At 38.3% G+C, this 13,166-nt stretch overlaps 1 protein-coding gene across 7 annotated transcripts in view; it reads left to right on the top strand.

The window, feature by feature from the left end:
• The window catches only part of LOC103729463 (protocadherin-15), a 1,150,197-nt gene that overhangs the window by 1,015,325 nt on the left and 121,706 nt on the right, over positions 1 to 13,166 (top strand). For all 7 annotated transcript variants that reach the window (XM_029560656.1, XM_029560654.1, XM_029560663.1 and 4 more), the window contains 2 exons: positions 1,813 to 1,947; positions 3,247 to 3,396. In XM_029560656.1, the coding sequence (XP_029416516.1) occupies positions 1,813 to 1,947; positions 3,247 to 3,396 (285 nt within the window). The remainder of the gene's footprint in view (positions 1 to 1,812; positions 1,948 to 3,246; positions 3,397 to 13,166) is intronic.

The raw sequence follows: 13,166 nt of genomic DNA, 5'->3' as shown, positions 1-13,166 counted from the left end.
TTTTTTTTTTTTTGGTCTTTTTGAGACAGGGTCTTCCTGTAGCCTCAGCTGACCTGGAACTTGCTATGTAGACCGAGCTGGCCTCAAACTCACAGAGAGCCACCTGCCTCTGCCTCTCAAGTGCTGGAATTAAAGACATGCTCCACCACGCCTAGCAAGATTTGACTATTTTAAAATAAATAGACTGGGGAGCTGGAGAAGATGACTCAGCTAATAATTAAGAGCACAGGCTGCTGTTGCAGAGACCTGGGTTTGGTTCCCAGCACCCACATGGCAGCTAACAACTATCAGTAACTCCAGTTCCAGGGGATCTGATACCCTCTTCTGACCTGCATAGGCAGAACACCATCTGCTCTTATAGAGGACCTGGGTTCAATTCCCAGCACCCACATGGCGGCTAACAAGTGTCCATAACTCCAGTTCCAGGGGACCATACACCCTCTTCTGCTCTCCATAGGCATTGCACAACATGGGTGCACTTACAAACATGCAGGCAATAAACTCATACACATAAAATAAAAATAAATAAAAATATTTTTTAAATGGTAAATGAATAAATAGACCAGAAAGAGTCACTTTCAATAGTACTATGTTTTATTTTTCTGAGATGAGGCTAGCAGGCCAACCTGAAGTCCAAATCATAGGCACAGAAGTGTGCATAGACTAGGATCTGAGTGCACAGTGTGTTGGAGGTTCAAGGTTTATTGGAAATATACACAATTGTGCCATTGGGAAAACCTGTACAGAATAAAGTATGATTCAATGTGTACCCAATAGTGTGTGCTACTTAAATTTTAAAAAAATGTAAACTCTTTATTTTCTAAATTATCACATTTAACCATCTGCACTTGATATGAGGCAGAGAAGTGTTCTCTGAAACATATTTCATACCCTACTATGAATGATGTGTTATGAATGACATATGAGTGATAATGCCTGTATACATGCTTCATTCTTCATCCACCCTCTTCCTTTTCGTCATCCTGGGGAGCACCCAGGCTGTCCATAGTCCCTTCAGATGCTGAAGCTGCCTTCCTAGCCTACTGTGCAGTCACCAAACTGAGCTCCCACCTTGTGTCTGCTCCTTCTCTTAATCACAGTAAACAACGTGGGGTGGGGAGGGAAGCTGTGAATGACTTCCAGTGCCAAGATAATTATCTTAGTTTTGAAAATTTTAAATATTTTCCCCTGTGACTCTAATTTTTGCTAGGCTCTTTGACAGGCACACATATTACGTTTATATATATTTCAAGCAAACCATTTGAAATATTTTAGCTAAAATATTGTGTTTCTTTTGAAGAACCTTTATAGTATTAAAATAAGAAAGAAGTAGCAGGCATAATATTTATGTGTAATGAATAATGCATCACCAATTTTATTTCTGTTTTACATTATAACTGAGAGAAGTCCAGTAGTATGCATATGTGCAGTTTATTGCTGCTAACAAACTGGCTGTAAAATCTTACTGCTAAATTTCTGGACAAAAATATTCCATTCTTAATATGATTTCTTAAATTTTAATGCAATCAAGTTACAGAAAATGCTGCTATTAAATGACCCACAGGAACCAGTTTCTAGGCTGTTTCCCAGTCTTCTTCCTTCCTTGTCATCTTCCTTGTTCACAATTGTGCTAGTACTTATTTCTAAATGCTGTGAATCATACTCGCATAATTTTGATTACTTATGAGCCAATGCTCATATTCCTTTAGGAATTTTTAATATAGTGGTCTATGTATAATGAATTTTCAGGCAAAAAACTAAAATTGGCATTGTATGTTCAACATTTTAAATGATGTGTTCTTTTTTTCAAAGACAAAAGACCCAGAGCTTCATCTTTTCCTGAACGATTACACGTCAGTCTTCACCGTCACACCGACTGGTATCACCCGCTACCTCACCCTCCTCCAGCCTGTGGACAGAGAGGAACAGCAGACATATACCTTTTTGGTAAATTATTTCATATACATGCCTGTATTTATGTAGCTGAAACTGACGGTAAAGAACACCGAGTCAGTGATTTGAGGGTAAAAACTTGGCATGTAGAGTAAGAGAAAATTTCACTATGTTCATTTTCCTTTACATATTTGATACTTTGTGCCAATATTTTAATATTTTCCCACTGAATAAAAATATGTTCAAGTTTTTTTCCATACACTAGTGAAGGATGTAAAGTAAAATCCACGTGATAAAGAATTGTTTTACCTCTATGTTGTGGCTTCACTTTCCATTTTACTGCTGTCTGAGGCCAGTGGTTCTCAACTAGCAGTGATTGTCCCCTCCAGAGATCATCTGGCGATGTCTGGAGAAGGTTTTGATTGCAACATTCCCAGTAGTATATTAAATATTAAATTGTAACTTGGACTGGAGCTATATCTCAGTTGGTAGACTGCTTCCCAGTATACATGAGGTTCTAGGGTCAATACTCAGCATCACATAAACCAAGTGCAGTGGTGCTGATTATAATCCTAGCACTTGGGAGGTGGAGGCAGGAGGATGAGATGGATGCTCACAGCCGTCCTCAGCTAGACAGTAGACTGAGGCTTGCTTGAGCTCCAGGAGGCCCTGTCTCACAAACCACAACAAAAAAATTAGGGATCAGCAATGTTATTTTCTCAATTCAAGCCTCTAAGATATTTTGTATAGCTTGTTATGAGAAATGGCTGCCAATTTGAGAAACATTTTTGCATTTGAATTGGTATCCTCATTTCAAGATTCTTTTTAATTAATTTATTTATTTTTAATTTTATGTGTACGAGTTATTTTATGTGTGTGTGTGTGTGTGTGTGTGTTATGCCTACACACATGTAGGTGCACCTGTGTCCTGCTCTGCCCTTGAAGGTCAGAAGAGGGTACAGGATCCCCTGGAACTGGAATTATACACGTTGTTAGCCACCATGTGAGTGTTAGGATTTGAACCTGAGTCATCTGCAAGAGCAGCCAGTGCTCTGAACTGCTTAACCATCTCTCCAGCCCCTCATTTCAAGATTCTTTATTAACAAAATGTATTTAAATGTCAAATATGTGCTTGGAATCAAATGAATTAAAATAAAATAGACTCCTCAGTAATTGCTTCTTAGATAGCATAACATTTTGGAATATATTGTACTAGTTCATTTCATTGACCAAATAATTTAGCACATTTTTAAAATTGCAAATATTGTTTTAAAATGTCTGTTGGTTATAGGAGCGGGCTCAGCACTACGTTTACCTGACCTCTCTATTAGATATGTTTTTGTTTCTCCACAGATCACAGCCTTTGATGGTATACAAGAAAGTGAACCAGTTGTGGTCAATATCCGAGTGATGGATGCAAATGATAATACTCCAGCCTTCCCTGAAATCTCCTATGATGTCTTTGTTTACACAGACATGAGCCCTGGAGACAGTGTCATACAGGTAACCCCACAGACATGAGTATGTATGTGAAACACGCATTTCCAGGGCATCACACAGTGATCTCCTTAAAAAATGAAAATGAACTTCAGGCACATGGAATGGCATAGCTTTAGAAACTTTTAAGTCGATGTTCATGTGTCAAATAAAAATATATATCCAGGTTTGGTGGAATGGCTCAAAGTACTTGCTGAGCAAGCCTGATGATCTGTGTTCAGTCCACAACCCACAGTGGGACTCCCTCCTGAAAAGTTGTCCTCAGATCTTCACACATGTACTGCAGCATGCACATACCTTTACTAACACATACACATGACTCACAAGAACACACACACATTAATAGTGAATAAAATTTGCAATACATATGGACTATGAAGCAGTTACCACAGATAAACAACTACTTGCCTTTTGATAATTGGATGCTGAAAACTTAGTACACTAAACATAGCTAATTGTGAAAGTAAATACATAAGTTAAATATTCAAATTAGCTTTTGTTATTGTAGAAATGAATTCAACTTCTTTGGTGATAAATATAAAAAGATTGCATGAACAAGCTGGTGGATAATCCTATTAGATTTTGGCTACTTGGATAAATTCAAATCTTTACAGCAGATAAATTGTATGTTCAATAGTAGATGACTATTCTGAAAACATGGAAATAAGACAAATTTTTATCCTAGATTTGTCTTATTGTTCACATTGTGATTATATTTAAATCATTTTTTTTGTCTTTTTTGAGACAGGGTCTCCCTGTAGCCCCCGCTGTCCTGGAACTCACTATGTAGACCAGGCTGGCCTTGAACTCACAGAGATCCACCTGCCTCTGCCTCCTGAGTGCTGGGATTAAAGGCATGCACCACCACACCCAGCTCATTTAAGTCATTTTAAGACATCTCAAAATCTCTTTTGTATTCTGACTTTTTTAAATACAAAGCATAAAGACATGATCATACTAATCCTTGAGGATTCTTAAGAATACAAAATGTGGTTGGCTTTATTTTCCAAACTGGCTATGTACCATTTTTCCAAAGAACTTGTTAGAATTACAGATTACCAAAGTTAACTTTCTGAATATGAATCTCAAAGGGTAATGCTTAAGTAATTAACACTGAAAACTCCACTGTTTAATATGAACCACCCTGAAGAATCCACTGACCTAGACCTTCCTCCAACCCTGAGACTTAGACATAATCACATTAAGTTACTTTCAGGACAGGGAGGCCATGATCCTCTATACTCATTACAGCACTTGGAAACAAATCAGTGTAAATTATTCATGTATACTGAATAACAATAAAATAAGTAATGTTAAAAGTACATAGTTTGCCATGAAATAAATAGGTCAGGATATTTTAAAGACTGGCTAAATGCCTTACCCGTGAACATAGGTCTCCATCCTCTGGGACTCCTCACCATGGACATTTGTCTCCAACCTCTGGTCCTCCTTACTGTGGATATAAGTCTTCATGCCCTGGTTCTCCTCACCCATAGATGTAGGGTTCTGTCCTCTTGTCCTCCTTACTGTGGATGTAGGTCTTTATCCTCTGATTCTTGTTCTTTGTCTCTGACCTCCATCCTGTGTCTATTTTGTTTCCTCAAAATGTTTCTTCCTCCTGATCTCTTTCCTTTCTATTTATGGTGTCAGTGCTTTACTGTTTCTTCTTAAAATTTCTCTTCCTCTTAAGCTATCCTTTAGATAGTAGTCAGTAGTTTGTACATAAGAATTCAGTAGCTGTTATGCTCACAACTCAGACAAAGCACAGCAGTCAATAGCCATGAGTGTGAAGTAGCGAGAAAATGTTCCTAACATGGTGATGTTATCTATCCTTCTGAGCACAAACACAGACACAGGTGCGCACACACTCAGACAAATGCACACAGACCTGGATGCACATACACACATGCACACACAAACACACAGGCATTAGACACACATACACATGCATACACATACATGTACACACATGCACATTTGCACATACACTCAAACTTTCTGTAATCTTCTTTTTAAAGAATGCTTATAAACATTTCAGATTACCTGTTTTCCTCTTTGCCTCACCTCAAACCCAACCCAAACTAGGGTTCATCACCTCTTTTTCTCATAGTGGCTGCTGAAATGCTAGCATGGGTCAGGCATATTTGCCAGGTAAGAAATTCTTATTCTGATGAACTGTCATTACCCATTTCCACTATTTGAAATGATTGAGAAGGCATACAGTGCCTAACCTACTCAACCTGGGGGTTAAAAAATGCTTTCTCCTTACACACATGCAGACAGTACACTCATACACATAAATAAAAATAATAAATAAAATGAATTTGAAAAGGGAGGAGTGTGGAGAGATGGCTCAGTGGTTAAGAGCAATGACTGCTGTTGCAGAGGACCCAGGTGTGATTCCCAGCACTCATATGGTGGCTAATGGCATTGCATGACATGGGTGTACTTACACCCATGGGTGTTCTTACACTCATAAATAAAAATAATAAATAAAATAAAATTTAGAAATGCTTTCTCAAGTTATATAAAAAAAAATGAAGTGGTCATGGATCATTGACTATGGGAATTCATCTGCATGATCTCTGCGGTGTCTGTGGGAATTGGGGAAAAGGCTTCATGCTGCTCCCATAAATGCACTTCACATATGGGAATGGCACTTGTCGTGGTGAGAAAATTAGTTTTGCCTCATTTATTCTGAGAGCAGAGCTATAATTAGTCTGTTTTATATCCATAGCACCTGTGTGAAGTAGTTGGTTAACAGAATAGAAATGTACTAGACGACAAAAGAAAAGAGCTCTGGGTCTGGAAAGACAACTCAGCTGTTAAGTGCACTGGATGCTCTTGCAGAGAACCCAAGTCTGGTTCCCAGCACACACATAGCAGCTAACAACTGTCTGTAACTCTAGTTCCAGGGGATCTAACACCCTCTTCTAGCCTCTGTGAGTACTGCATGCATGTGGTACACATACATACATGCAAGCAAACACTCATACAAATAAAATTAATCTTTAAAGAGAAAGAGAAGACTGGCTGACATACAACTAGAATCTGTGTATGGAGGTCCTCAGATGGGAAGATGTAAGTGCCTGGCCTTTTTTCCATAGAGCCAATCCACAAACCAGTCAAGCTGCTTTCCTTTAAGGAGGCATCCTTCAAAGGTAGCAAATTATAGTTTGTAGAGATAAGGGAATGACAATTGTTTTCATGTTTTTATCTAATTAGACCTGATTCTCATCTCTATAATGATATAATTAGAAATAAAAGTAAGTTTATTCAGAGAAACAGCCTGCAGGGAAAGGGAAAGTGTAACTAAGAAAACGACAGTAATTACGTGGTGAAGCGTATCTCAAAATTGTTTCCCTTCAGGGATCAAATGCTTACTTCTGGCATTTGAAGTCTACAAAAGTTAATTTCCCTTATGTATCTGTTCCTAAAACAGATCTTTTTTTGGATTTAAAGATTTATATTCTATTTCCCTGAACCAGGCAGATTATGAAGACAGATGATTGTTTGTGTCTATATGCTTCAAGATTTTAAAAAATTATTTAGAAGACAAGAAATAAATGTTTATAATTAGTATTTCTAATGTTATTCCTAATATGTGGTTAAAGATGGTGTGATTGTAAATCATCCTTCAAGAGCATAGAAATAAAATGAAATGGATTTTCCAAGAGAGCGGAAAACATCTGCAAAGAGACTCAGAACTTCAGAACTGTGATACACAGGCACCTTTGTGGATTGGCTGGGTCTTACACTCTCTCTTTTCCTCACTGATCCTCTCACCTATTGTTCTAGTTACTTTCTATTCCTGTGCTAAACACCATGACATAAATCAACTTGTGGGAGAAAAGGGTTTATTTCACCTGGCAGCTTACAGTGCGTCTCGGGGGGGAAGCAGTGCACAGCGTCAGGGTTAGATCCTAGAGGCAGCAGCTTAAACACAGACCATGGAGGAATGCTACTTATGACTTGCTCCCCTGTTCTGTGCTCAGCTTGCTTTCTTATATAACCCAAGACCACTTACCCAGGGGTGGCACCATTCACAGTGGGCTAGGCCCTCCCACACTACTCAAAAATCAAGAAAATGTCTCATAGACATGCCCAGAGGCCAGTCACAGAAAGGAAATTCCAAAATTGAGGTTCCCTCATCCCTGATGTGTCAAGTTGACAACGAAATTTGTACAACACACCTGTCCTGATGAAGATCAATCAGTTTTCTTATCTCTTAGTATCCTGATGTCAAATAAATGAATACTTTGGAAACAAAGGTCCTTGTAACAAGTTCAGTGTCTCTAAGTGCTTCTGAGCATGTTTGGCCTGATGAGCTGAAGTCCATTGTCTGAGTGGAGTATCTTGGTAGGTAATAGCTATCCTTGCCTACAAGAAGTGGATAGGTTGGTCAGGAAGAAGTAACCAGACCCTTCTTACAGTTCTCCATTATGAACCACATCTCTGGGTTTATGCACGTATCTTATTCTTGATGTGAAAGGGCAAGAGTGAGTCTTGTGTGAATGAGTGAAGAACCTAATTTTGAGGAATACTGTCTTAAAGCTGCTCCTTCATCTCTCATCTTTGGACTGGAATTAGACTGTGGGGCTTTGTCTAAACTTTATTCCCAGATAGAAACTTCTGTTGAGATAGGATATTTATTCTTGGCTGGGCATGAACTCACTATGTAGCAAAGGGGATCTTAGATTTCTAGGCTGCATGAATTCATGTCCCAAGTGCTCAGTCTGTGTGGTAGTGGGGATGGAGCCCAGGGCTTTGTGCATACTGGACAATTACTCCTTGAGCTGAGCTGCATCTCCAGCTCTCCAGATTGAGCTCTGATACTGCTGTTTTACACTGTCCCTTCATGTTGTTGATGTTATCTAATCGATAAGTGCACGTGCCTATGCATCTGTACAGATCAGCGCTGTCTGCCTTTATATATAAGATTATGTATATAATCTGAATTTCACTCATGTCACAGTACTGCAATCACATAAAGCATACATCTCATCAGCCTGTCATTAAATGTTAAACTTGAGAACATTTTTTTGCCCTTAATCTGTGTGAAACATGTCAGGGATTGGGTAGTCTGGAAAACTTCTGACTGATTAGAACTTCATGACTCTCTCAGGATGTTTAGCACTCAGAAATTCAGACACAGGGCACAGGATACTGTGGAGATGGAGTGAAATGGCCACTTGCATCATCATTGTGTGAGGCATTAGGGTACCAGTGTCACTTGGAGAAAAGGTCAAATGACAACATGGTAAAATATTTGCTTTTCTTTTACTGAGTCAAATATATGTTGGCTTATTGTTCCAACATTGTTACCATTACTGTTTTCTGTTCTATTTCATTGTGATTATTTTGTAAGGTGCTTCTGTTAAAGAGCTCTTATTTTCTTGTAACTTTTCCCAGAGCACTTGCTGTATGGTGGAATCTTTCTATCTGTGCCCTTTTGAAGTCTGTGAAGTTCATACTACAAAATCTGGCACAAATTAGGACCTTAATTTACGTTTCAGTTTGTTTGTCAATCACTTAAGGAAAAGCTAAATTGTATAGCAAAATAGCTGAGATTTGACATTGCAAATCTGAGATTTCTGCAAGAAGGAGGAACAGATTTTAATGTTGATGGATTAATGCTTGAGAGGGACTTGGGGAAAGCTGAATTTGAGAGGCTCTTATTTAATGCATAAAAATGGAAGCCAAATGTGAGGGAATGCAGGTGTATCAGCAGGTCTTGGTCTCCAGTCACAGAGTCAGAGTAATGAGAATCAGTGAACCTCTAATAAAAGTTCTCAAAATTACCAGAAGAAAAGAAGCAAATCTTTCAGATACTCAATGTAAAGTCTTCTCTTTATAGCTGTAGTCCTTGGGTTTTTATCATAAAGAAGGACACTGAGATCAGAGGACATCTCTGGTAACAACCCTTCTGACAGTCCCCAAGAAATACATAAAATGTATTATTATCTACTTGTGGATCTATGTAATAACCACCTTCTACTGCAAGGAGCAGCTTCTCTGAAGGACTGAGAGATGCTCTACACTATGGGTAAAGCAAAAAGTCATTAGAAGTCATTTTAATACTATGTGCATTTTACAGAATAGGGAGCAGTAGTGTGATGGTTTGAATGAAAATGCTCCCCATAGGCTCCAGGTGTTTGGACATTTTGTCCCCAGATGATGCCACTGTTTTGGGAGGTTTGGAAGGTGTGGCTATCCTGGAGGAAGCATGTCACTGGGGGAGGGCTTAGAGAGTTCTTAAGCCTTGCTGGATCTCCAATCACTTTCTTGCTTCCTGTGCCTGCGTGATGATGTGAGAGCTTAGCTTTTGTTGCTCCTGCTCCAGCCACCTCCTGCCACCATGCCTCCCTGCCATGACAGACTGTAATTCCCCTGGAACTGTAAGCTCAAATAAACTCTTCCTTCTATAAATTGCTTGGGTCAGTGTTTCTATCACAGCAACAGAAAAGTGACTAATACAAGTAGGTTCTCCCATGGGCCTATATCTATCTAGCTATGGATTTCTGGGCTGGATACATCTTCCAGGTATGGTTCAATCTCATGGAGTGGGCTTTAAATCCAATCAGAGGGTGGTTGGTTACTCCCATAACATGTGTGCTATCATTTCACCACTAGGAATAGCTTTTAAGCCAGTCACTGTGTGACTTGCAGGGTTCACTGCTAAATAAGATGACTACATTTCTCCTCTGGTACATGCATAGTGTCTTTCAGTACTATGAATGCTAACAAGTATGGTTGAATCTTCCACCTAGGTTAGTATTCTCACTTGATTTCTCAGTGTTTTGTGACTCAAGTACATGTTGTCTTTAGCCTAGGATCTTACCGTCAAGTTCCAGAGTGTAACCAAGAGCATTGGCAATAGTCTGTAATGCTTGGTGGGTCTATGGAATTTCCTTGGCCAACAACTCAAAGAGGAGTAACACATTTCTGGTTCTATGGATTTTATTTGCCACAATGAGGTGTCTACTTTGGGTATTGTCCCTCCATTACATAGTAACTCCATTCATATTCATTTTACATATGTATACGTATGTAATTTAGAGTTTCTAGAGGAGCTGGGCTTCATATGACTTTTTCAAAAGATCTTTAGTGTTATTTACCCTTCCCTATATTCCCTCTTCTAGCCTCCATCCCCCTCTTCATTTCATCTTCTCTGTTCATTATTCCCTTTTCCCCTTTACATCACTTTATTCTATCTTCTTCCCTTGAAAGATACCCACTCCCTCATTGTCCCTTGCTAGGTCCCTAACATCTATAGGTATTACAAGTGAATACATATCTAAAGAATAAAATCTAGCATTCACATGAGAGGGAAAATATACAACGTTTATCTTTCTGGGTCTGGGTCACCTCACTCAGGATAGTTGTTTCTAGTAACATCCATTTACCTGTAAGTTTGTAATTTCATTTTTCTTAGAATCTGAATAATGTCCCATTGTGCAAATGTGCCGTATTTTCATTATACACTCGTCAGTTGATGGACATCTAGGCTGTTTCAGTTTCATAGCTATTGTGAACAGAGCAGCAGTGAACATGGATGAGTGAGTGTTGTGTAGGCGAACATAGTCTTTTGAGTATATCCCTGAGTGGTATGGCTGGATCATGTGGTAGATTCATTTCCAGCTTCTTGAGGAACCACCACACTGATGTCCATTGTACTTGCACCAGTTAACACTCCCATCAGCAGTAAACATTGGACCCCTTTCTCCACATCCTCATCACATTGGTCATCATTTGTTTGCTGAATCTTAACCATTCTCACTGGGGTAAGATGAAATCTCAAAGTAGTTTTAATTTCACTTTTTCAATGGCTAAATGTTGACCACGTTTGCATGTCTCAGACATTTGTATTTTTTCGTTTGAACATTTTCTGTTTAGTACCATGACTAATTTTTTTAATTGGGTTGATTGAGGTTTTGTTTTATGTTTCCTTTTTTAGTTCTTAGTATATTGCAGATTTTAACCCTCTGTCAATTATTTAGTTTGCATTGTAACTCGTATGACAGTGGTTTTTGCTGTATAGAAGCTTTTTTAGTTTTGTTAGGTCTCATTTGTCAGTTATTGATCATAATGCCTGCACAATTGGTGTCCTGTTCAGGAAGTCCTTGCCTGTGCCTATAAGCTCCAGTGTGTTCCCTACTTTGTCCTCTATCAGATACAGGTTATCAGGTATTGAAGTCCTTGATTCATTTAGTTGAGTTTCATGTAGGGTGAGTGATAGGGATATAATTTCACTTCCTACAAGTACCCTTTCAGTTTGACCAGCACCATTTATTGAAGATGCTATCTTTTCTCAATGTGGACTTGTGTCCTCTTTGTCAAAAAAAAAAAGTTGCTTTAGATATGTAGACTTACATCTGAGTCCTTAATTTTATTCTATTGATCATCAATGTGTCTGATTAATGCCAGTACCAACTTGTTCTTATTACTATAGCTCTGTAACATAACAAAATCAGTATTGGTGTTACTTCTGACAATTCTTTCATCATTCAGGATCATTTTGGCTATCCTGATTTTGTGTGTTTGTGTGTGTGTTTGGGTTTCCATATGAAATTTAAGATTATTTTCAATTTTTGTGAAGAATTGTGTTGGAATTTTCATGGGGATTGCTTTGAATCTGTAGATTGCTTTGGTAGGATGGCCACTTTCACAATGTTGATTCTTCTTATCCATAAGCATGTGAGGTGTTTCCAAATTTTGAAATTTTCTTCATTTTTTTCTTTAATGTCTAAAAGTTTTTATTATACAAATATTTCACTTCCTTGGTTAGATTTATTCCAAGATGTTTTAAGGATTCTTTCTCTGAATTCTTTCTCAGTATGTTTGTTGTTTGTATATAGGAGGGCTACTGATTTTGCTGTGCTAATTTTGTATTCTTCTACTTTGTTGAATGTATTTTCCAGTTGGTGTTTTCTGGTGGAGTCTTTAGGGCCTTAGAGCTATAGAATCATATCATTTGGAAATAAAGATACTTTGACTTCTTCCTTTGCAGTTGGTATCCCCATTGTCTCTGTCACTCATTGCTCTAGTTAATGCTTCAAGCAGTATATTAAACAGGAATGCAGAGAATGGGCTTTCATGGCTTGTTCTTGCCTTTGGTGAAAATACTTTGATTTTTTTCCATTTAGCATGATGTCAGCTGTGGGCTTGTTGCATAACCTTAATTATGTTGAGATTATGCCCCTTGTATCCCTAAACCCTCCAGGATTTTTATCATGGTGTTGGATCTTGTCAAAAGCCTTTTCTGCATCTAATGAGATGATCGTGTTGTTTCTATGCTCAAGTCTGCTTATGTGATAGATTATATGAATTGATTTACATATGTTGAACCATCCCTGGAATGAAGCTGACTTGATCATGATGGATGATTTTTGTGATGTGTCCTTGCATTCAGATTGCAAGCATTTTATTCAGAATTTTTGCATTGTGTTCATCTGGGAGATTGGCCTACAATTTTCTTTCTTTCTTTCTTTCTTTCTTTCTTTTTTCGGTTTGGTCTTTGGTTTTCATATCAAGATAACACAAGCTTTATAGAAAGAATTTGAAGGTGTTACTTTTCTATTTTACAGAATAATATAAGAGACAGTTGAGAGTGAGGCACTGCTAAACATCTACTTCATTGAGGGACCCATCATACTAGATTTTCTGATTGAACAGATGAGCCTAGTACACTTTTTAGCTTCAAAGACTCAGTCCTCTTGATCAACAGGAAAGGTCTTAGGTCCAGACAGACTGCCAACTTTGAGATACCTGATATG

Source organism: Nannospalax galili, unplaced genomic scaffold, assembly GCF_000622305.1.
Source record: "Nannospalax galili isolate Female #2095 unplaced genomic scaffold, S.galili_v1.0 scaffold70, whole genome shotgun sequence".
NCBI classification, from domain to species: domain Eukaryota; kingdom Metazoa; phylum Chordata; class Mammalia; order Rodentia; family Spalacidae; genus Nannospalax; species Nannospalax galili.
The sequence above is the reverse complement of the archived record's forward strand: the minus strand, read 5'-3'. Positions and strand labels throughout refer to the sequence as shown.